Source organism: Neodiprion virginianus, chromosome 2, assembly GCF_021901495.1.
Source record: "Neodiprion virginianus isolate iyNeoVirg1 chromosome 2, iyNeoVirg1.1, whole genome shotgun sequence".
NCBI classification, from domain to species: Eukaryota; Metazoa; Arthropoda; class Insecta; order Hymenoptera; family Diprionidae; genus Neodiprion; species Neodiprion virginianus.
The window spans coordinates 30,273,932-30,298,775 of record NC_060878.1 but is presented as its reverse complement, the minus strand read 5'-3'; the positions used below and the strand labels follow the sequence as shown (position 1 = coordinate 30,298,775).

General features: G+C 39.5%; 5 protein-coding genes across 6 annotated transcripts; 2 read left to right on the top strand and 3 right to left on the bottom strand.

The window, feature by feature from the left end:
• Window positions 1-706: 706 nt before the first annotated feature.
• On the bottom strand, window positions 707-10,899 carry LOC124298608 (uncharacterized). 2 transcript variants are annotated; one of them, XM_046750811.1, is made up of 6 exons: window positions 10,647-10,899; window positions 6,711-6,968; window positions 6,064-6,200; window positions 4,509-4,962; window positions 2,612-2,795; window positions 707-2,460 (listed from the first exon to the last, which is right to left on the bottom strand). In XM_046750811.1, exons 1-6 carry the CDS (start codon window positions 10,680-10,682, stop codon window positions 2,225-2,227), a joined length of 1,305 nt encoding a protein of 434 aa, XP_046606767.1. In that variant the 5' UTR covers window positions 10,683-10,899; the 3' UTR covers window positions 707-2,224. The 2 variants fall into 2 exon arrangements, with proteins under 2 accessions (XP_046606767.1, XP_046606769.1); XM_046750813.1 differs by having other exon boundaries at window positions 2,612-2,786; window positions 10,647-10,898.
• Window positions 10,900-15,696: 4,797 nt separating this feature from the next.
• On the top strand, window positions 15,697-17,597 carry LOC124298607 (uncharacterized). The gene is made up of 3 exons (XM_046750810.1): window positions 15,697-16,512; window positions 16,596-16,777; window positions 16,856-17,597. The coding sequence occupies exons 1-3, from the start codon at window positions 15,743-15,745 to the stop codon at window positions 17,389-17,391; spliced, it is 1,488 nt and encodes a 495-aa protein (XP_046606766.1). The 5' UTR covers window positions 15,697-15,742; the 3' UTR covers window positions 17,392-17,597.
• Window positions 17,598-18,998: 1,401 nt separating this feature from the next.
• On the top strand, window positions 18,999-20,248 carry LOC124297796 (IQ domain-containing protein K-like). Its single transcript, XM_046749111.1, has 3 exons — window positions 18,999-19,388; window positions 19,494-19,630; window positions 20,007-20,248. Exons 1-3 carry the CDS (start codon window positions 18,999-19,001, stop codon window positions 20,200-20,202), a joined length of 723 nt encoding a protein of 240 aa, XP_046605067.1. The 3' UTR covers window positions 20,203-20,248.
• A 527-nt stretch (window positions 20,249-20,775) lies between these two features.
• Window positions 20,776-21,916, bottom strand: LOC124298611 (uncharacterized). Its single transcript, XM_046750818.1, has 2 exons — window positions 21,364-21,916; window positions 20,776-21,251 (listed from the first exon to the last, which is right to left on the bottom strand). Exons 1-2 carry the CDS (start codon window positions 21,535-21,537, stop codon window positions 20,859-20,861), a joined length of 567 nt encoding a protein of 188 aa, XP_046606774.1. The 5' UTR covers window positions 21,538-21,916; the 3' UTR covers window positions 20,776-20,858.
• A 153-nt stretch (window positions 21,917-22,069) lies between these two features.
• LOC124298609 (39S ribosomal protein L3, mitochondrial) lies at window positions 22,070-24,638 on the bottom strand. Its single transcript, XM_046750814.1, has 7 exons — window positions 24,419-24,638; window positions 24,225-24,321; window positions 23,821-24,072; window positions 23,191-23,331; window positions 22,931-23,091; window positions 22,456-22,645; window positions 22,070-22,364 (listed from the first exon to the last, which is right to left on the bottom strand). The coding sequence occupies exons 1-7, from the start codon at window positions 24,478-24,480 to the stop codon at window positions 22,128-22,130; spliced, it is 1,140 nt and encodes a 379-aa protein (XP_046606770.1). The 5' UTR covers window positions 24,481-24,638; the 3' UTR covers window positions 22,070-22,127.
• Window positions 24,639-24,844: the final 206 nt, after the last annotated feature.

Genomic DNA, 24,844 nt, shown 5'->3' with positions numbered 1-24,844 from the left:
CAAAAATCAATTGGAATGACAATCAATTCACGATTATGACGCGATTGGTAGTTATTGATGATTTGTAAATTTCTTACTGTTTTATCACTCATGAGCTGCTAACTTATTTAGATTATTGCAATATGTAACAGTTTTGTCTCTTACAAATAAGATCTAGAAATCGATTCATTTGACTAATCTTCAATTCGTACGAAAATTCGAGACCGGAGATAACTTTTTTTGCATTATAATTCTACCGTTTTGTTTGAATTCTGCCAAAATAATTTATTCCGTCGGAGAATATGATTATTTAGAATAATGATCAATGAACACACTTGGGTTATTTAAATTATGATAATAATAGAAAGTTAAATGACTGTATGAACAGTGAGGATAAATCGGAATTTCTACGGCTTTTTAGGACTGCGATTAGTATAAAAACGGTAATAGTTTTAGCTAAAATTTCATTTTTACACGTTAGGCATTTTCGAATAGATTGTTTCTGTTTATTGATGAATCATAAATAATCGTACATGCTTATACATACATGATAAATAAAGTAAATGTATGAGAAATAAATTATTAAATTATAGTAACTAACGTATTTATGATAATGCCTCGCGATTTTCGTATACATATGTATAATAATACATATAACCACAGCTCGCTGCCCCCCCCCCCCCCCCCCCCCCCATAACCAACAGCTCGCTGTAATTTTATACTATACATTACACACCTGCTAAAATGTATCCCCTCATAAAAGTTCCACGGTTTTGGTTCTTTTTTTTTTACGTTTTTTTCCAATCGTGTTGTGTGTACATATTTACATAGTGAATATCGATTGTGTAAGTGTATAATACGAAAAGTACGCAGTCCCCACAACCCAGCCCTCATCATTTAGCGCCTGTAAATTTCATTTCAAAAACCGTATCTTATATTGATTACATGAATAATTAACTATGTATTTATTTATTCACTTGTCTATACCGTGATAGACGTGCAACACTATTATGTACTACACATCACATGGATGTAGCGTGCTTATAAATATACATACGAGTATATTGAGTTCATTTGCTCAGGTCACGTAATAGCATTGCTTTAATCCTTCACTGGATTAAATGTGTTATATATTTTCTTTGTTACGTGATAATGACGATGTGAGACAATAAATTGAAATTCCGGTTTCGATATTTTTTTAATTGTGGAAACAGAATAAAAATTTATGCGGCCGTGCTGTGCAGCTGATTTGATATTTAATGTGACTAAATTTTAATTCTAAATGTACATAATGTACGTGTGTTAGGTGTAACTTATATACTTATTCGTATACGTATATCGTGATAAATCGCGAAATTAGATTAATCGTAAGTAAATAGAATTTGTGTGTTTTAGACGACAAAAAAGTGGCAGTCTTGAAGTTGATGCATATATATAGGAAAATTTTATTTTTCTCAAGGTGCGAAATAGATTAATGATACTTAGTATTCAAACTATTATGTGCTTCAGTGTAACTTTTTTGGTAAAAAGCAGATTCCAAAGATTCAGTATTTATCTTATTTTCAAATTCACCTTCAGAAAATTGCCGATTCGTTATAGACTGTCGTTTATTTTTTTCCCCCGTAACTTCAACACTTTTCCACAAAAATATTCTTTCTATGTACATTTTGCAATTTCCGAGTATTCCCCAAAAATTTCGATTTCCGCTGAAATTTTATTTCTATGATTTCTTTGTTCAATATCTCCTCAGAACCTTTCGAAAAACTCTAAATTTTCCACTCGAGTAGAATTTTATGAATTTTATAATAGCTTTAGTAAAAACATTGACGTGTATTGTATATACTCACTGGGGTATGATTTTTTCTTTCCTTCTTCAATGTATACAGGTGTAGTTAAGTAATCGCGATTTATTCAATAGACTAGTTCGAGTGTTTTTTTTTATGCATTTTTCAGATTTGTTTCACCGTTATACGTATCACAGCATAGAAACGTAAAACTGGTACATCTATGCATAATTTCTCAATTAACAAAATTCTGTACAAATTGCAGTGATTGCAATAATAATAATAATATTATATCATAATAACAGTGACATAATGATATTAATTAAAAAATTACCAAAATTTCTTGTCTAATAAGATGTAGTCCAGTTTTACGTAGTTTATACGTATGCAATTATACGTTGGTGTATTTTTTGTTTCTTTTACGTATATCTATTAATAATTATTCATTTGCAATTATAATATTATTGCACCGTTGAACGTCCCGTATACCCCTGCGTTTCGGAAAATTTTCGCGCACGTTCTCTGACGAGGTCGTCGATAGTCTTGTTATGTGTTGCACCGGAAGTTACGCTGTGAAGTCGCGATGCCAGGTAACACATAATGAACGCGGAGAACACGAGAAGCACTCCAAGACCGGAAGCAAGGTAAAAAAAACTACCGCAACTGCCTTCAAGTCCCGCTACTTTCTCGTACAGATCTACCGTAGGAAAAAGGGGGGCGAGATAGGAAAACAAAAATAGGAAAACAGCCAGAAATAACGATTGAATAAAAAATTAAAATAATCGAAAAACTACATTTATGAACAAATTGTAGACGATGAAATATTGCAAGTTTAGTTATAGACTCACCGCCTGGCATCAAAACTGTGTACTCAATGTTTTCCTTGAATTTTGTGAACGGTACAGAATCGTTGAACTTCTTAACGAGCTTTTGAGCGCTGGGTAATTGCACATCCGGTTCCAAAGAACGCCTTCTTCTTTTTTTACCGTGTCCGGCAGGCTCGAACAGGTCCAGACAAAATTCCTGTGAAGACTGCATTGTGTTGTGAAATGTGAATTGATATCGCACAACGTTATTTAATTTGAGTTCATGCTCGTTTGTCACACACGGAGTTTGGGGTTTGTTTTTATAATTAAAATTGACACTGTCAAAACACTGCATCCACAACGAACCTTCACTTTTTCTATCGGGTATGAATATTGAAATTATTTATGAATTTAAGATTTTCAAGGGCTTACAGTTTAACGATAAATAATTTTCCTATATTTCATTGAAAGAAATTTGTTTGCAAATGGATGAGTATTGTCAATTAACATTTGTCGTTTGGCGATAATCTTACAAATTTAACCAAATCGGTTCTCATCACATTTGTGGTTTAAGAAAACATTCGGGCCCATCTTTACGTATTTGAAAACAATCTTACAAAGTTCTTATACAGATTCGTCATTTTTCTGTACACACGATAGTGAAACGAATTATCGTCATGCAGTCGCTGTGACATTTTTCCGACGAAAAATTAAATGTTTGATTAATCTTTCGGTTACTTGAAGCCTAAAAACTGATCACTGTGAGGTTGTATGATTCGTACTTCAGTGAAAATAGAGTGATTTTAACTATAATCGATCACTTTCGCACAACCGGCTGTGTTTCTGACCGACTCGTTTCACAGCTGGCTCACAACTGATTTGCGTTGAACTCGAAACCTAAGAAGAAATATCGACTACAGCGATCACGTTGTTGATATCAACCACTAACTTGGATTGGAGATTACCCCCGAATTCACGAACGTTCGTTGAACGTTTACCGGCTGAAATATATGTATAACGGCTCGTTATATTCTTCTGTTTTCATTGTTATTATTTTATCTATCGTACAACCAGCGTAAATTTGACAGTTAACCACAATAAAGTCTGAGATTCAATGCTGTTGTCATTCAACTAATACAGTACTGCTTTTGAATCTAACTAATAACCATGAATTTCTGATATCAATAGTGGTTGTATTTTTGGTCCTAATTTCACTGTATCACTTTTTTTCTCAAATAAATAAACTTTCAGATTTTCTGTATTTCTCCTATATCTCAGTAATGATTGGTCGATTTTCGAATGTTTAATGTCAATATAGTTACTAAAGTTACCGAACATTATACAAATTTTAGAACTACCGGTTTTCAGATTAAGATCAAATGTTTCACGTTTGAACCTTGAGATACGTCAAAAGCTAGCTTGCGCCGTTAGTTCTTCTTGTCCCGAGCTAAATTTTCGGTTATTGAAATCCAGTTAAAAGCGAAATTATACTTCGGCATCTCTGTCTGTCAATTTTATTTACCGTGAAATAAAATTTCACATCCAATGAACTCGAAAAACCAGTGTCGACCCAAAATAGAATCACAAGTTTATAAATGTCTGACTAACAGTGGTCATATTGATTTTGCGCCTAATTGAAGGTTCGAACGATCTGCCTGAACAATGTTTTCCTCGATAATGCGAATCTGAAATTGTTGAACGCAATTTTACGTCAAACATATTTACGGAAGGAATATTTTTTGTTCTTCAATTATATGATAAATTATACTTTTACATTTCCTCTAATTCATCCCATGAAGATTTAAACTTAAATTTATAAGCGCGCACACGTATTGCGAAAAAAAAAAAAACAAAAAAAGAAAACTGTGTACGGTTGACTGTTAATGTTATCGATTTCGGTGCATCTGGAAAAATATAGTTATGTAAAATATCAACGTACTGGCTGGCAGTCTTGAGCCTCCATGCACGCCTTGATCTGCGAATGTATCCAGAGGGTGGACCTTTCCCTCATCGAGCTAAGGAGGAACGCCTCGAAGTCGAGAAAGACCTCGTTCTTCTTCCCCCGGTACCTCGCTGGCTGGTGTGGAATTATCGAGGCAAAGTCCCTGTTCCTGCAGCCGTCCTTGACCAGGGCTACGCTTCCTGGGGCGTGGGGCTCGTCGGGATCGGGGCTGACGGTCACCTCGAGGAGCTTGATGTGCCCCCAGGCGCTTTCGGAGCTTATTCTCGCCCGCAACTGCAGCTTTGTACCGATCGGAACCGCCTGGTCGACCGTCTGGGAGGCGGCATTAGGATCGGAAGCGTTTCCCACCGCCTCTCGGTACAAAGCGACCTCGTACTCCAACCGGCCGGGTGTCTCCTCGACAACACCGGAAACCCGGGCTCCGTGGGGGCTGGGAAATTTACAGTGTGATGGAATTTTGACTCGCGCGAAGTATTCACCGAGATTGATGAAATGCTTTTAGAGATTCTCAGACAAGGGAATTGACCGTAAGGTACGCACGTGAAATTTCTTTCTCAGTTAGAATTTAAAGAGATATTTTGTTACGAGGTTCGAAATTTTTAAAAAGTTTCGAAGCATCAGCTCCTGATCTTTACTTCTTCACGTTCTAGTCACTGCTCGTTCCGAAATATAAGTACATCGTTGGCAAAATAAGTAACGTAGATTATTACTTCTTCAAAAATTTTCAACAGTTTCTTTCTCGAATCTTGCTCTTCTGACTTTTGAGTCGTTCGATTCGAATTTGAAGGCCAGAAAGTAATTTTTAAAAATGGTGGATTCGATATACCGAAATACTATACATGAAAAACAGCTCGACGTCAAGTTTCGTTCGAATCTAGTGATTCATTAATTTTACACGTATTTAGTTTAGAATCCATTATATTTGATCCGTCATATTGAAAATAACTTTATCGACCTTAAATACGAATCGAAAAACTCAGGAAACCCCGACCGGAGAGCAACTATTGATAAGTTTCGAGAAAGCTTTTCTGGAAAAAGTATTTGATGTTACATTTCGTATGTGAAAGCGGATGCTTATCTTTTCGGGACCACTAGAACATGACGGAGTCATATTTGAAGGCTGATGCTGTTCAACTTTTTCCCTGGTCTATTATTGATTTTCGTCAATGAAGTTAATTCGTTCAATTTTAATACAGGGATAAATTTGGGAGCCATATTCTAATTTCAGATGGTTTTACGAAGCGGTTTTTATGGAATGACCTATTCGAGAAGTAAATTATAAATCCTATAAAGGTGCATGAAAAAATTGATTCGAATCCTTTTGTAAGTTATCTTGCTCTTTAAGTTTCTGTCGAAAAGTGTCAAACCGCTCAAAGCTTTAAGTTTTTATTAAAATAAGTGAGACTCGCCGTATGAAGACTTTTTCGCTTTCAGAAAAGTTTTATTCTCAGGATGAATTTGAACCTCGGGGGCTTTTCTATGAGGTTTAAATTTGGATAACCATTCATTAATTTATTCTATATGTACTCACAACGTTCCAGCAAAGCCCGCGGCTTTGTGTCGCAGCAGCGTTGGCTCAGGAGGTCTACACATCAGGATCAGTTCTTGATCAGCTAGCATCACAACGCCTGGGAAAGCTGGGAACCATACTCTGAGATGGATGAATTCCTGTAAAATATCTGCACGTGTGGGTCCCATGCTTATACTGTGTGTAATTATTGCGGAATAAAACAATAAAAAAAAAATACGTTTTTTTTCTCTTGTCGGTTTCAGCGGGTAATGGGTTAATATTTGACCAGTATTCTGCATAATAATTCTGCATAATCACATTTTGTCTATATAAATAATTGCAACCATTTGTGTCCCGCTTATTCTTAAGAAACAGTCTAGAATTTTCCAAGAAATGAGATTTTCACAGGTGAAAATCAAAAGAAACCGCTGATTGGTAAAAACTGATTTACGAAAATAGAAGGTATACGTTTTTCGAATTCGGAAATTTACCTAATTCATGAACTAAAGACTCGTTCACCAATTATTAATTGTTTCATTTTCATCGTGTCCGTTATTCAATCTATATTTACTACAAGAAAGAGAGGTAAAAAAATTACAATGATTTTCAGATACCAAATTCTGAGTCCGAGTTTAAGTATAACGGAGAATCAAAGACCGAACACTTACGTTTCTCTTGAGAATACCGCAACGGGAGAAGTCCGTGACCTTGAGAAGGTAGTTATCCTCTTGTGGGTCGGTGGGATCCGGTCTAATTTGGCAGCTCGGATCCGTGAGCGGATTCGCTGCTCTGTCGTCCGCGAATAATGGGGCGCCTTTGAAGCCAACGGGACGGCGTATCTTGGCAGTCAACAAATCGGAACCCGAGCCTGCGAGACTGCATTGAATTTCCGAAACTTCATAGTCTTGAGCTAGGCACAGGTTCGCCTGTGACATGCAATGTGAAAAACACATTTTCAAAACTACGGGTAACTTAACATCAATTTCGACTCGTCTTTCCTTCGAAAAAATGTTAACGGTTTATATTGACGAACAGTTCGAACGATTTTTCTTTTCGAAGAATTTTTTTAACGCGGACAGCATTCTTAGCGTTCTTTTGTCAGCTAGATTATGGGAACCGTTCAGAGGAACGGAAAGGCCCATTTAGTTAAACTAAATTGTTTCGAATGAAGGGTCAAATAATCGGAAAACTACTTTTGAAATTTGTTGAGACATTCGACGAATTAGGTCAAAATCCTGGAAGTTTTTTCATTTTTTAATTCAATATCTTGCCATTCCACTAATGTTTATGTAGCACGTGTAACTTTATATAGATATTAAGGTGGAGGGACTGTTCACTCTACGTAGGCGTAAAAATGACTGCAGATAATTTCAGAATTACAAATGAATTCGTATGGTTCGAGGTGATTCCAGATTCAACGAGCAATTTCGCTTGATTCGAGGATTTCAAGTTTCCTATATATGTGTCAAGATGTCGTGTATAATTTCGAACGATTTGATGATCCCTATTATTTAATCTGTCTTAAAACAATAAGACGTGCGGTTGTAATCATAGGAAAAGCAATAAAATCAACATACAATTGAACCGTGTAAAATTTGTTTCTTTTTATCCGTTTGCCTCGATATGTGTATTTATCGACTTGCATGACCCTTGAATCCGTAGATCCAAGTTCACCACGGGTTATAACTCATATGGGTCCGTTTTGCGCCCGAACGAACCGCGTTTCCGTGACGCAGGTACAAGATGTATCCGTCTAGGTACATCCGTAATGACATACAAGCGATCCAAGCGATCTTAGCATCGAACGCGACACGTATATGATCCATCTTCGGCACGCGCTCAAGCCGCCTGGTTTCGCCGGGTAAACATACAAGTGAGCAGTATAAGGATAAGTAAACTCTGGACGAAGTAACGGTGCAACGTGTAATGCTCCGGTGAATACGTTAAAATTTGACCGTCTCTACGTATGCGTGCAAATTTATCATCACATATGTAACCCATCCGTGATACACATATTAGGCAAAACGTATGTACGATCCGGGAGAGGATTTACCATAAATTTAAAATGCGTACATATTTAAAGAACGATCATAGTACGCAAGATCCTGCGCAATTATATGTCGGTCACTGTTCAAATATTATGCGTATTAATCAGGTCCCAAATTCATAGATTGTATATGTATAGTGATTTAGCGTAATAAAAAAATACCGTATAGCGTAGAGTCGCAACGGTTTAGTTCTTCCTTTTTCTGTTTCGTTTACTTCAAGATTCTCGATCTTTTCTGATTTTTATAACTACTATGCGTATATAATATATACGTAACTGGACAAGATTTCTTTTTTTTTCTCAATTCATGTGGACACAATTCTTGATTCTGTATAGAAATAGTAAAAAAATTTAATTAAGGATCTCACACCGTTTGGAAGGCGAGCTGATTTTTGAAACTTCGTCAATTTGACCTCCTTAATTCATTCGATAAACTCAATTCAATATTAATTGATTTATTTTTCCTTTGTAGCTGTTTTCGTTTTCACTTGGGTGCATATATGCATCTATAAATGTTGGACTTTTCGAGCAGCTGGTATTGCAGTTGGATTCCGAAATTAGTGTGAATTTAAAATACCGTGATTTAGATCAATGGCTAAAAAAATGTATTATACCAATTCGATTGTCATCTTCGGAAAATGTCTGCTTTTTCAGGCTATTTCTGTGTTTATTATTCGAGAATTTTCAGCCGCACTGCGTGTTTGTTAATAATTTTGAATATCGGTAAAATTTTGCGGAATAAATAAATCAATTTGAAAAAATATGCTAAATATAATTTAGCTCAGCCTCTTATCACAGAAATCGCAGATTATCTCAAAATTGACAAATCTTCAAATGTTTCAACGGTTTTTCAATACTTTTCGTTCAATTCTGGTTTTTCTAAAACCGCATCGATCGATCAAATACATCGTCGACGTTAAATCTCAATTGCCATAAGTCTTTAGATACTTCACACATGTGTAGATCCACAGAATTGCGGCACGCACGCATCGCGTTTCAGGTGCATCCTTGCTTTAATTTCATGCAAATGATCATAAGAATGCGGAATATGGTGTACAGTGTGATTATTTGTGTTCCTTGCATTAAGGGACAACACCACTGTGACAGCTTCAAAAAATCGATTTTTTGAAAACCATCTAGGAAAATCTAGAATACATTTAGGAATCGAATGCCGTTGGTTGCAGGTCGAAAAAATAATTATTTTCGGAGATATTGAATATTTTGTGGAGCGGTGCAGCGCTCCGTGACGATCGAGCAGGCGGAGCTCTCGCTCACGGATGCTGCAAAAGAGGCAAGGAGAGCCTCTACAAGTTCGAGAAAAGTTGCTGGAGACCGTGATTTGCTTCTTGAAGGCCAGCTATATGGTGCCGGAATCGCTGACTAGGTAAGAAATTTTTTTTTTTCAATTTATCGCATAAAAACGAACTTCAAACTTCGAACGCGTTTTTCTCAAAACCACTTTTTTGAGTGCGGCACGCAGTAGAACTCGAGCAATTCTTATCCGATCGACTTTAAATTTGGACTGCATCAATAAAACTAGATTATCTAAAGAAGTACATAGGATTTTTTCGATATCTCAATAGATAAATAAATTATAGGCTTTTTTCGACGAGAAATTTTGCTCGAAAATCGACTTTAAATTTCAAAAGCGTCCCAATTTTTTAAAAATCAATATTTTTTCAAATCCCTATGTACTTCTCTTCAAAATATCATGTTATTAACGAAAACACTCGGTATTTTTTTTCAGATCGACTTTGAAGACAGTTCTGCTGCGTGCCGCGAATCACTGCAGAAGGAACGGCACCTGACGCGGGAGCTTCCCCAGCGCCACCATAGGGCGTGAAAATTTAAAAAAAATTTGTTATGTATCTTTAATAAACAACGAACAAAACAAAAAAAAAATTTTGGAAATATCTCTTTTTTTTCCCACAAAAAAAAATTCTTGAAAAACGGCAACAAAAACAGGGGGTCACAGTGGTGTTGTCCCTTAATATCAATCACGAAACAAACCGCAATACAAAAGTGTAACTCTCAGTTTTCGTGATATTTGCAACCTGCGGAATCAACACCAAATAGCAGACTAGCAAGCGCTGTTCTGATCAGCCAGCTGTTGCTTGACGCGGCGGGAAAAGGGCGAATTTAAGTCGTATAAAGATATTCGCGAGCGATGAGCGTGCTGAAGAATTTCGCTAATATCCCGCGATAAGTTCGCAAAACGGGGTTCACTGTCCAGAGTCGGAAGTCCATTTCATCTGGATTATTTATTTCGCGTTGTTTGGAGTTACAAACCGCGTCGCGGCGCCTTCAGAGATCCTTGTCATTAAAGTTGGTAAGCGGTACTCAGATAGAGAGCGGTAAACGAGACGCGGACAGGTTTAGCCTGTCTCTCTCTCTCTCTCTCTCTTTCTCCGTGTTTACAAAATGCTACTTCCTCATCCGACAAGCGTTGGTAGAATCCATTATTGTCGATAAGATTACTTCGAAGTAAATGAAGTAAATGAAATCCAGTAAATTTGGAAAAGAACCTTGCAAGAGTAAAAAGTTTTGTCTTACTCACCGTGAAAGCGATCGACATTAAAATCCTCCTCCACATCTTTGATTATCTTTCGCTTACTGTGTATCAATCAATATCGTAATCACTGTCTCGTCTGTTATCGACCAAATAGAACCGATGAAACTTGAGAACTCGAATCCGGCTCCAACTTACTTGGGGCGCTGGATCGTTCAAGGAGGAATGATCGGGTGGTTGAATTTAGCTGAAGGCTGTAGACAGACTGAGTTACTCCATCGGAGTCCAGACCGTCCTCCACTGGGCAGAGGCGATCGCCCCGGGAGGCGGGAGAGAATTACGAGACCATTCGGAGTACTGTTAATGCATGCCCACTGCCCCTGCTAACAACCATCCTTCGCTCTTGTCCTCCTTGACGTACTCTTCAAGGTATAATAGAACTCCGCATGTGCCATGGGTCGTTATAGCCTCTAAGCTCTATCAGCCATTTGAAAGAAGCTTCGAACCAGGCGGAATATCGAGTCCATGTTCTTTTAGTTGTTTACTCAAAGTTTTAGAAGCCTCGAGGAACACGGTGAAAATTAGTCTAATCCGCTGTTGACTCGAAAATTCTACGTAAGAACCTCGGGAAATTATTTATACCGTGAGTTTATTGTAAGAATTCGTCGCTCATTGTTAGCGTCAGCAGATAGGCAATCGAAGATACATTTGTAATTGCTGCGTATTCAAAATGTAGCTTCGGTTGCTTGTCTACTTGTGTTGACCGACAAGTTTCACAGTGAACCTACCATTTTTTTTTTTTTTTTCTTATTATTAAAGGAATCAATTTGTTGACAAATTTTTTACACATTTCCTCCAATTAACGAGAAATTCATTTGCTTCAGCAAGATAAGCGGTAATCAGGTATGTAAACCATTTTTTAAAAACATAACGAAGTTCAAAGCAGAAAACAATACATTCAACCAAATTACATCTTCTAATTCGAATATACGATGCGAAGCTTACGAGTATTGTATAGTCACGTAATAAAAGAATCCTCGGAATTTTTCACGACTGTCTTATAACCGCTACGACGAATTTCTCTTGTAAACAATTTCTGCGCTGAAATGGAAAACATAATTCTCATTTTTTCTCTTCTTCACATACGCGTAGGATTCGTTCTTCTGGAAGGGTAAAGATCTTTTCACACACCTGTGTGGCATAATACGCGATTGGTACTTCGGCGTATTTTTCATCTTATTTCTCTCCTTGCTTCCGGTTCTTCTTCTTCTTCATCTTCTGTTTATTTCTTTCTCGGTCTACTTTACGGCACTGGTCGATATCGCCTACCTGAACAAGTCGTGTGCACCGAGTGTCAGCGGAAGGCTTACTGGGTCAATGTCATCTCGTATTCCCCTGTATTTTGCATTTCGTTAACTGTCTAACTGCACTTTAATCTGTTATTTCTGATTAAAGTAGGTAGGTACGTGTGCCACGCTCCGGTGGTCCGCACGCAGTGGTCACTCTACCGAACGTATAACGTGGGCATCCCACACATGGACACAGAGTCTTGGCCCGATTTGGACCGCGGTAAAAAACTCCGTTGTAATTCAAACGCCGAGCGCAAATTCTTTCGCCCCGCCATCATTTCAGTTCTTTATTCAAATGCGTAATTACACTTCGTTAAACTTAGGAAACCGGAAGCAGTCCGTTCATCGTGTCTGTTAGACAATTACTTTTTTTGCAGAATAAGAATAATACTACAAAGAAAATGATATTCTTCGCTCAGGTTGCAATTCTGGGACCTAGGCGGTTCATCTCCCAAGTGAATTCTTCACCAATTCTTGCGGGAAGTTCGTTCAAATCCCAGATTTCCTCAAAAACTGGGGTATCAGCGTCGATATAACGGGGATTTTTACGCGTCTTATATTTATGTTTAGTTTTTAAATAAATTTCCATAAAGTTTTTTCGTCCTCATCGCATGATGCATTGCTGGAGGGTAAGGTTTGTTTCGAGTTGGGCATATCGGGGCGGCCGCAGTACATTCACGAAAATTTTTCACATCCGATTCAAGTTTAATGATCGACAAGGAAAGAACCGGTGGATGAGAATTCTGATAATGGTCCATTTAAAAATAAATTTCGGTTCGCGTATACGTTTTGCGAAATTAAACTGGCACGCACGCTCAACATTGAGAGATCTCGAGCACCTGAGAGGCAGATTAGAATCTTGAAGTGTGAAGACTTGACGAGTGAAGCCGGTTTTTGGATTGGCGATGATCGTCGATCGGAGTTACGAGCGCCGTGTCGGCACGTCGTACCAGGTGTTGATCAATCAACTACTTGACGCGTATAAGGATGCGTGTGTAGAAGGTACGCATACCTGCATATCGGACCACCGCAGAGGCATGGCATGACGGCAAAACGAAATATAACGGAACACTAATATTCTACCCGGAAAGTGGCGAAGATGCAAAGCAATGAATAACAGACTGCTGTTAGATACGCGCGCTGTCCGCGTGATATACTCGATCATCCTGTTGCACGCGGAATTTCAAATCCTCAAGGATCTACATCGCACTCCTTTGCACACACCGGGTGTCGCGTTTCGATCGGCCAGTAACTGAAATAACGTTCTGGCTTTTGCAGGAAAATTGATTTTCAACATACACGTGATTGCAACGCTCGAAAATTTGCAACAATTTGCACTCCATGATCTTCTTACAGTAATTTCTCTCAGGCAATGATCCTGGCCAAGTTGAGAGAGAATTTTTGTATAATTTGACTATTATTATGTTCACCTTGTATATTTCCCTCAGGACTGTCGGTCTCTTATGCAATTGCAATTTTTTCCGACTACAATTTTTCCAAACCCGGTAGTAAGTGCATCGCTTGACAGCGTTGCCAATTTTATAAATGGAGGACGAAGGTACATACACGGAGTTTCCGTTATAGTCGACGAGGCAGCTTTAACAGCGTCTTCTTTGACGCGTTTTCTTTTTGTCTCGTTTTGCCTTACGCTGTCAATTTTCGTTTTTTATTTTTCTCTTTCTTCGCCACACGGTTCTACTTTACTTTCTTCGTGCACAAATCATTTTCCTGACGGACTCTGTAATTTAGCAATACGTATGTATATAATATGTATTATACTTACGTACAACGCGTGCGTTGAGCTTTTTCGCAAATGCAACGAAAACGGAATTCCCGATTCGTTTATCCGCAAGTAGTATTACGGTTGCTGTTATACCTGCAGGTAACGGAAACGATGGTTGGTCGCGGATGGGATAAAAAACCGGCTGCTGTAAGCCTCGTATGCACCGGTCAGCAATTTTATTATGTATATAATTTACCCGCTCGCATATAATGGCGAGTTTAATTACTCCCCCGCGTTGATCAGCAGTAATTACGTTACATTCTACTCGCATACTGAATCCATTTATTAATAATACACCATATAACCGTTACCTACCGACAAGTCTCACACCTAACAATCACACTAATTATGAATATATCCACAGAATTCAATCATATATTCGACAATGCTATGATTTCCATTGACTATCCCATTAAATGTATATTTCATTAACTCAAGAGGATCCAATCATTGAAAAGAAAATTTGAACGGTCGGACGTATCATCAAAAAAAAAAAACAGAAAGAGTTTCAAATTAATATAGGGACGGCAAAAAATTGCTCGTTTTATTTGAAAATATAATTATTCACCCAATGCATGTATCACGTGACCATTGAAAGGCACTTCAGAGTGATATGCGTGAATCGTGATATGCGTACCATATTCCTTTCCATTGTTGGGTTAGTTTCTTTGATTTACCTTTCGCCGCGTTATACGTATCGCGGTAATTTGAGGGAATGATGAAGTTCGAGATTAATGATATAATTATCCGTTACTGTAGCGTCGTGGTTCAGTCTGTTACGGACCATAGATAAAATTAATGGCGAACGCCCGCCAAGCTAAGCTAAGCGGAACACAAGTTCTCTGCATTTCCTGCAAACATCTAGCCACCTGCATTTTCCGCATGGCGTTCTGTGGACCTTGACCGTCGCCAAAAACGTCCCAAGTTCTTGCTGGATTTCTTTTCAGGTATATAAATTAGATGCGCTACGAGAAAACTTGTGAAATAATCGTCGACCTCTGAGTGCCTGAATGCCGAATTGAAATTGGCACGAGATTGAATATCATGTAAGGTATCTTAAACTCACTAAAGTATTCTCAGAATGGTCTTTTATCGTTCCACGGTTCTCCTCAAGCATTTCGAAACCGATATTTTGCGGTCCAGTTACTCTGCACGAAACGTCTTCGCGGGTTTAAACGAGGTGAAAGTAAATAATCTTGCGATAGCGATAAATATTCTTCGAGAGGAGTCGATGAGCGGCTTAGCATGAAAACGCAATTAATGAAGCAAGTGACTACCGGTTATTAATAACCTGCAGGTAGTGTAATTTCTGTTCTCTCACATGCCGCTTCGCTTCGCAGCGTATCATCCCGAAACCGAAGAGGGATCCTTAATTCTCTGAACCTGCAGCTGAGGGTTTCAAATTCGAGAACTTGGCACACGATACATGAAGTTATGACCAATGTGTGTCAACCGTGAAACGTCGGACGAAGCTGTCGCTTGTACGAACGATAAGACGGGCACTCACTGATCCAGAGAGCAGGCGTCAATTAGGCGTCATCCTTCGGCTTAAATCAGTGCACAAGAACAGCAGCAGTGCGATTTATACACACCGTTTTTGGGGCATCGGGTTATAAGCATAACGGATTAATGCCGGCCGCTAATGCTAATGGGTTTTGGGCCAGTAATAGCCTGCAGTTCGGGTGTTAAAACGAGGATATCACACTCTGCTTGTTTATGCTAATTCGTCGGGATCGCCGTTCGAATAACGAATGAGGGTTGCGTGACTGTCTGCACTTCTTCGACGTGTCTGTACCTCTTTAATATAATGGACTTTGTGTCATATTGGGCGTTTGTCTTCGGCGGGTACATGATCAGAAACGCGCCGAACCAACAATGGGGGCTCATGACCTCGTCGGGTTTCTCTTCGACATCTACGGTGCTATAAAAGCAAAATTTCGAACGAAAGATCGATCAGTCGTCTCGGAGCTTTTACTGTCCCTTCGGCGTCAATTTCCGCTCAGATATTCGCGATGCGGTTCGCCATCGCGCTCTTCTGCCTCGAATTGACAGCGCGCTGCAGCCTCGGAACTTTAGAGCACGGAAAGACCGCCCCCCAGGAACCAGTGCTGATAAATTTTCGTCGAGTGGCAAACACCTCGCGAGAAAACGCCCCCGTTTATCTTCCCCCCAAACCAGTGGGCGACCCTTTGCTCCCGGAAGTCGTCGATAATCGGGCTTTGGCCACGCCACCGGTCATTATCGACAGTGTGACCAGCATCGATTTGAGCACGACTTGGCCAACGACGAGAACCGATCTTCAGACACCACGGGAAGACGTTGCCAGAGAAGGGCGCTACTTTTTGCATCCTTACGCTGGTAGGATCGGTCAGAGATCGAACTTTAAGAGTACCCTGAAGCTCGGCGCTGGCGCAAGGATTTCGGAGGCGATAAAGGTGAACGACATGTCCTGCCACTATTCGGGCCAGGACTTGTACTTTCGGGCGTCTTTGACCGCACTCAAGGATACCGATCATCCTCTGATAGACGCTATCAGTAACGATGTCTGCAAGATCGTTAAGGTCAAGGGTGAATATCGGCTCAGGTTTGAGAAGGAGAATTTCTGGAACTGTGGCGTAACCGACTGCTCGACCGATTTGGGAACCTTCTTTTGCTTGACCGTTCGCTTTCCAACGATCTCTGGACTCAGGTTGAAGGACGACACTACGATCACCCTCCAGTGCAAGACTCAGGATAAAACCGCCTCGCACACAACGCAGATCAACGTCAAGACCTTGAACACGTGAGCGTCAATCCTCTTTGTCCGAAAGCCTGAACCTTGAATTCCAGTCACCAATTGAACTGTTGAATACTTGTTCATTCCAGAGCTGCGAGAATGGCGCCGAGAGTTGCTGCCGGGGGTCTGAAGAATGCATTCCAGACCGACATCGGTTTGTTTCGGAAATCCTACAACTCCGAGAACGTTTTCGACGTCAAGATACTGCCTGGTGGAACTGTGGTTCTTGGGGAAGAAATCCTGCTGCGAGCTTTGGTCAGGGATGGTGACGGTAGGTCAATGTATCCGTCACTTGTGTGCATTCCGTGATCGAAGACGGGTTAATTATCCCTTGATGAAATAATTTCAGGGTGGAAATACTCGAGGATCGGCGAGGTTAGCGTTCAGTACATCGAGGCGCGTCAGCAGCAGAGAGTGATGAACAGTTTGTGGATCCTGGATGCTGAGGGTTGCCGCAATCCTGAGATTCCCGAAATATCACCGAGCGGTCAGTACAGGGTGGCGCCGCTCGAGAGCTACCTGGTCTTTCAGGCATTCATGTTCGAGAACATGAAGGAGACCGACGAAATGGTAGTCAGCGTCAAGGTGATGGGATGTCTTGAGGGCGAGGACTGCAGTCTCAACTGTCCGAAGGAGCATACAAGACGAGCAAGGAGTCCGACTGGCCTCGACACGGACGCCAAAGCCAATGTCACTGACTGGCAGAGTGACATTGCTTTCAAGGTAGTCAAAAGAGCACCGGAAAACGATTCGAGAACTTATAGACCGGACGATGCTCAGCTGATCGTACCCTACGTCTTGACCATCTTCGTTCTTGTGATCAGCGTTGGCTTGCTCTGTGTTGTCAAGACGTTGCTGAAGCAGAGATCGGTGACAAGGAAATAAGTATCATTTTTACCGCAAATTGTGGTAGCAGACTGAGTTATGGACACTTTTGTAGAAAATTCTGATAAAATGCATTCACAATCGCACTGAGGCTGTATTTTCATTTTTCTAGTATAGGTTGAAGTACAGATGATGATGGGAATTCACTTGCTGCAACATAAGATCCCCGCTTTAATTTAATTGAAAATTAGAATGACTATTTTTATTCTTGGTGTCAATTGTTTGTGAATTGTGGATATGTGTAACAAAAAATTGTCAACATAATTATTAACATTGCATTGTATTGAATTGTTCGATTCCTTTTAGATTTTTGAGTTACGTTTTTCTTACCCTTTTTCCCTATCCGAATTTTTTTTTTATTTTCGTTGCACGAACATTTTATCGTACGTTCATTGCAACGATTATTCGATTGCATTCCAGGCATCCAATTCTTCACAGAGCTTAATACCGAGGCCAAACAAGCACGCGGCCTTTAATACGTCAATTACGAACTTGTCTCTTCTTAGTTGATTATAAACGCAAATCGAGGTGCAGGTACAGAGATCATCGAAGTAGCTGAAGCCCTTGTTCAGCAAATAATCGTCCAATCTTTCTTGTCGCATCTGAGCCTTTTTTGCCGCTCGTTCTGAATTTAAACTTATTGTTAAATGTCAATCTTTCATCAAATCGAAAGCTCCCAAGCTCGGATGGAAATGAAAGGCTTACCTCTAGCCATGGCCATCGGACAAGTCGGAGGACATGGATCGTGTGAATTTGGATCCCATTGAGCACCCTGAGCTGCTGCGGAAGGCGAAGCTCGGTCTCTGGAAGACATTTCGCTGTTTTTTGACGATCGTTCAGATACTTGCGGAATCTGTTGAACGGGGCTACGGTTCTCCTGACTCCTCGAATCCGACTTGGTGCTACTTTTGGTGCTCCGTGAGTCTGTTTCCTGGACTGCAGTGACCCCGACGATTGGCACTGACTTATCGCTACTCTTGGTGCTCTGTGAGTCTGTTTTCTGGACTGCGGCGACTCCCGCGATTTGCACTGATTTCTGACTCTGCGACGGACTTCGGCGATTGTTTATTATTCCTTTTACCGCATCTTTTTGAGCTCCATCAAGATGTGGTTCTGAAGTAAGGTAGAGTGTTATACTGAACGAAGTACCTAGCTTTGAAACACGTACTTTCTGCCTCCTCGGCGTTCACGGAACTGGAGGCTGCGCTAGCTTGAGCTCTTAACTTCGGACAAGAATTTTGGCAGCTCTGCATTTAAAAGCTTGTATGGTTTTCAGTTGGAATCTGTGTCACACATATGCTGCCATTCATAGCGTTGAAATATGATGTTATTTTTCCATCCTGGTCCGTTCAATATTTTTCCTCTTCATCACTTAGCAATTTAGTGCGATGGGCACATTTGGCGAAGCCTATTTAGAGCAGCTTCAATATTTCCAAGAATTTTGATACGCAAGATGGTCAATATATCAAACGGGTGTGTATAATGTACATTTTTACGGGGAACAAAACATGTTTGAAAATTGAGCGACAGATTGAAATCGATTTTTTCAACTGCTACGATCTTCATAGTATTTAGCAATAGTGCAGTAATCTGATGAAACGGTTATCATGTGTCAGAACAGCCAATTATTTAGTTTTTTCAATCCTTCGCCCGCAGAACTCAGGAGTCTTTCTTGCGATGAAGATGAAGAGGACGACAAAGAATGCATCTGCGGTCCGAACCCGTGCGGATTCGACTCCAAGAGCAGTAAGGACTCCAGTCTGGACAGCGACGACGAGGTCGATGTGGTGAACGTTTCACTCTGGGAAAGCATACTGCGACAATCAGAAGAGAAAACTGCACCTTACAGGGAGTGGATTAAGGAGAGAAATGCTTCGGAACCAGCAGGCAAGCCGCAGGATAGTCTTGCCGATTTTCTCGACCAGAAAATATTTCCTCTTCTGCTTCCGGCGATGAGAACGATGCTGATGCAAGCTCAGGAGTGGGACGCTCTTTGTGTGAGTCAAGGGCTGAGGTTTCACTTTCTTTTTTTCAGCTACAATGCAGATGCTTATTTGTGTTTATTGCACAAGAAATGCGATGATTTTTGCTTTGAATTTCAGATTCAAAAATGTCGATTCAACGGACTTGACTTTCTCGCTGAAATTTTGTGGAACAGTAATCCTCGTCATCCTAGAAGATTGCAGAATTGGTTGGAGGTTTTCAGTATTCCACCCTTTAGACTCTGGTTAAAGTCAAAGTTAGTGACGACGTATTAATGGCGTGATCATTACTTAATTCATTTTACAAACCACCTAACAACATGAATTACAATTTAACTGTACTACGGAAAGAATTGGGAACCCAGTTATGCTAGAAACCAGCCAGTAGGGTTGGGGGTAAGATAGGGCCAGCGTTTCGTATTTGACGGTATTTTACACGGTAAAACTTATTGAAAAACCTAAGAAAAATCTGTTCAATGGTTCATCAAAAAATCAAATTTAAATTTACTGTTTCGCATTCAAATTTACTATAGAACTTAAATATACCACGGTTACTACGTACACAGTATGTCATTGGACATCAGATACTCGATTCATGATCAGGTTTGAAATGTATATATGTATAATGAACAGTCCAAGGCCGATTTTCCCGAAATCTTGGCTGTGGACACAAGAAGATGGTGCTTTGATTATTCAAAAATGGGTCCGGGGTTGGCTGGTGAGAAAACAGGAAGATGTGCAAGAAATGCGTCTATTTTGGAAGGTACTGCCAGCCATGGGAAATTTCGTTTACAAAAACTTGGAAAACCAGATTTTTCAGCAATTCTGAGAAAGGAAAAAGATAATTATGATTTTTTTCCGGTGTTTTCTGTCGGAATAATTATGTAAGAGAAGATCATCATCGTTTAAACATATTCAAAAGCGTAACCGCTTTTGTAAAATCTCTGACTAACTTTAAAACAGTGTCTTAGGACTTTCTCGGAGAGATTCTGGTTTCAGAAAAATATTACCAGGAGAGTTTCCAAATTTTTAGGCATTTTAAAATTTACATTTATGGGCTGAGTTAAAATTCGAATTTAATTGCTATTAATTATTTGCAGGCAATTATTGCAGAGGCTGAACAAGAAGCGGCAGATTTGGGCATAACTTGTAAGTTGTCTATTGATTTTTTTGGTAACGTTTGAAATTTTCGTTTAACACGCAGTTGACTGTAATATCATTATTAGATTCGGAACTTTTGGAAAAACGAAAGCGCGAGAGAAACGCTGAACCTTGTCAACGTTACAGATCACAATGGCCCCAAAAAATTACAAAATAATACTGTCGCAATTCGTTGTGAAGTAATATCGTGTACAATGCATTTAAATTAATATATTTTAACAGAAGAAATACGCACGAGCAATAAAAAACTTCATACTCGCACGTTAGTCGAGCGTTTATTTACAACTAGTGACTTAATAACAAACAAAATTTTCACAATCTAAGTTACTGTTTTACATTTTCATAGAGCCGTGGCGAGCATGTTGGCCCAATGTCTATAGTCATGTTGACTGTTGGAGTTTCTCCCTCTTCAGCGACCCTTGCAAACTTATTAGTAGAGGTTGTGTGTTGAATTTCAAGCTTCAGTTCTTCTGTTATTGGAGTTCCTTTAGCTTTCATTTTGCGGATTAGCATCTCTTTGTAGAGTGGTGGATAGTCACATGTCCGTGCCAAAATTGACATCGTTCTAGGTTTTTCAGTCTTACAGTACGCGGCCTCCTGATCTTTGGGAATCAATTGGTAGTCTGATTTGTAAGATGCCGCTCTTATGAGAACAGGTCTGTCAAATTTAACTCCACGAAACGTTCGTTCCACCAAGACGCTGACCTTGCGAGGTTCCTGTGCAAGTAAGAGAGGTCAAAAATGATCTGTAAAAACTTAAGTCTGTCCAAAAAATATTGTGCTGATAGGATTAAGTTAAGTTGGTTCATAGTTTTCAGTCATTGCTTACCTCGTAGGGCAGTGCTTCGACTTTGAGAATTTTTATGAAAGAGGGCTCAGGGTATCTTTCAAACATTTGTCTGGCAACGATACGTCCAATGCCACCGTTCTTCAAATTCCCAACAATTTCCCATAGCGATTTACCTTTGAAATCTGTTGTTCTACCAATATATTTTATCGGCATTGTGAAAGAATTGATTTATCGTAAACTCAGAAGATGTTCGTAGATTATTAAATAAGTGCAATTTTTTCAGACCCACATAGACTCTCGAGCGTTATTCTACCAATGAGAACTTAAAATGAAATTACACCAGTCGATTTTCAAAGTTCCAATGCAATCTTTAGGTTATGTCGCTCCCAATACTGAATACCACGATCTTTTCGCACGCTGCGTTTTTTCTCTTCTAGATTTTGTAACTCTCTCTGATCTGAAACGGCTTTTTGGAACTAACTTTCGAGGTGTATCGTCGGTAATCGATCAATGCTCTGCCGTATTTAGCATCCGGAAAGCAGCGAATGATACAGAATAGTGATGCCCAGCTCTCCCGGCTTCTCTGTGCGCTCGGTAAAAGTAGTTCATCGAATCGCCACCCCTTGTCAGTGGCACTACCTCTCGGTATCAATTAGCATGTTCCGAAGCCAAGCATGAGAACGTTATGCGGATTGCGTATAGTAAGGTTATTTTTAAGTTCCGGAAACGCAATAAAAATATAAAATATTTGCATAAGACAGTCGATATCATCTGTATTTTCCTAACATAATAGAATACACGTATTACGATTCTTCACTGAATTGAATAGTGGGTTCTGTAAAGGGATGCAACTCATCGCAAAACAATTCTTCTGGTAAAGGTTCGTCCGCTGTGGGTAAATAAGTTGGAAAACTTGGTGATTCTTTCAGCCTCCTCAGCGGCAAAATTGTGTCATATATGGAAACGAATGAGTTTGTTTCACCGGGAATAGAAATACCATGAATCCATAATACGTTATATTTTGTATTGATTCGAAGGATCTGTGGATAAATAAAATAGTTAATTTTGTATTTCGAATGTCATTACAGAGACGGCTGAAAAAAACTATCCAGAATTCAATGACGATCATACCTTGGCACCCTTGTGTATCCGCATACGATTACCCATGTGACCCGGCATTTTCGTTCCGGGCCATACGCGACCCTTTTCACCACCACCACCAATATTTCCAGGTCTTCTATGGGTTTTTGTCACACCATGCGAGGCTGGACCACCTTTGAATCCCCACCGTTTGCATACTCCTTGAAAACCACGGTCGATACTGCCCAAACGTGAAAATAAAGAAACAAGTTATTTCGCTACTAATTTTAAAACACTTATTATAATGAAGTGTGAGGGTCTGAAGATTTAATGAATGAAGAAAACCTAAAATTAAAGACAAAGTAGTCATTATATATTGCAATACTTAGAACAGATGAATCACGAACATGAAAAACTATATTTGTTATTCAAAATACTGAGCTTGGATAAAAAAAAATGCAGATGCTTTTAATTCTGATTTACGTTTAATCGAATCTGAAATGGATAAAACGATAAAAACACCTACGTCTTGCCTCTGATATCAACAATTTGTCCGGGCTTGTAATGTGCAGCAACGAGTGGTGTACCAGGTGCTAGCGCTGCTTCGGGTGAGACGCGGAACCTAGTTAATACACGCTTAGGCATAACGCCGGAGTCAGTAAAGAGGCCGCAATATTCCTTGGTGAACTGTAAACGTAATGAATGAAAAATGTTTTGTTATCGGCACCTAAAAGATGTTTACATTTTTCATAAAATGTGTGAAACAGATACAGCAATAATTCTTACCTTTTGAGGGTCACAGCTGTCGGAACCAACCACAAGGCAACCTAATTTTTCCTGCCTAGGGTTATTTTTGTGCTTACGCTTGAACAGTATTGGCTTGTAGTCTTCTGGCGGTATGTATCGTACCACATGATTATCCAGCACCTGAAGAATAATCAGATTGTCAAGGGTTCAATAATTATGTCATTTTAAAAATTAACAACAAAATACTTTGCACAATTCGATTCTGAAGTATAGAATTGGAATATTTCTGCTACATATTATAACTCTAGTTTTTATTAGTGCCTAATTAAACAATTACTTTCAAAATGATGAAGTATGGAGGATGTACAAGATTGTACAATAAAACAAGTTTAACAATGAAAGATTTCTATCCTATTGGGTCATGAAGTGCTCGAGTATGTTTCCTTTTACTTACTAACAACTTACAAATCATGGTGTTAATGAACTCTAGTAAAAAGTACTGATTGGAAAATAAGTTCACTCCATGGAAACTGAGCTTTAAGAGAAACTACATAGTAAGATGCAGAATCTTCATAAATTTTCTTTGGATTTTTTTTTTTTTGTTCACCAGACCTGTAACAATTGTGTAGTGTTGAAGATAACTTTTTACTTAAGCAGCATACACTCTACCTGTAAAAGAGTGGTGAAAACTCTTTTTCCATTTTTCAGCCACAGTGGATAGATTCCAATTTTTTTAGCAATGACACCAGTGCGTCGATAGGATGGTTGCCATTCTGCTTTAGGTTCAATTGGCTCAACTTTGAGAGGCGATGCACGTAAGGACCCAGCGATACCCAGACTGAGTTCAGAGTTACTATATTTGGTATCAACGACTTCTTTGATGAACCGGGCATTGTCGGCGGTAAGGTTTTCGTTGTATTGCTATTGAACAAGATTCAATCAAATGATGAATTTGATGAGAATATGCAGAAGAGAGAAAATAAAGAGAACGACTCGTCTTGGGATACAGTATTACGTCCTGCGTAACTATTCTAGCAGGATCACTTATTACTAGGTAGAGATGCGATACTTGCCACGCGAGTTTGTTTTGTCAACCATATAGGATGGCGTTTCCTTGGCCAATAGTTTAAATGTTTTCTGCCTCTTGAAGGTACTGTGATGGCTTCAACCCTGGGAGAAAATGATAAGAATGTTTGAGATTTGCGGTTAACCGGGCACTACGTAACCTATAAATCGTAGTCGCACGAGTAATTCGTACGCAACTTACCTAGGGTGGAGAAATTTGCAGGATATTTGCAGGTTGGCAAATGACTTGAGCAGCCCAGCCATGCCTGATGATGGTATACCAATGCTGCAGACCTTATACTCTGTTTCCGTGTTTTTTACGGCACTTCAATTTACGGCTAATACATTTTACTCAATGCTTAAAATTGAACCTAACCTAAGCTCATTCGGTTTGCCTCGAATCTTGAATGTGAAGTTGAGTGTGTGTAGTTGAGCGTGCATGAATGCTTTTTCTCTCGGATTTCTACGCCTGCGTACGAGAATTGTACGCACTTATTGGAAATGGTGTTGGTGTCCGATTGAGCTGCGTTAACGCCTGTTAGTCCGCAACCAAACATTCACTACCGTTTGCGTAGCTGTCTTGACTAGGCGAAATTTTCAAAGGGTTAACCGACTAGAATTTACATTT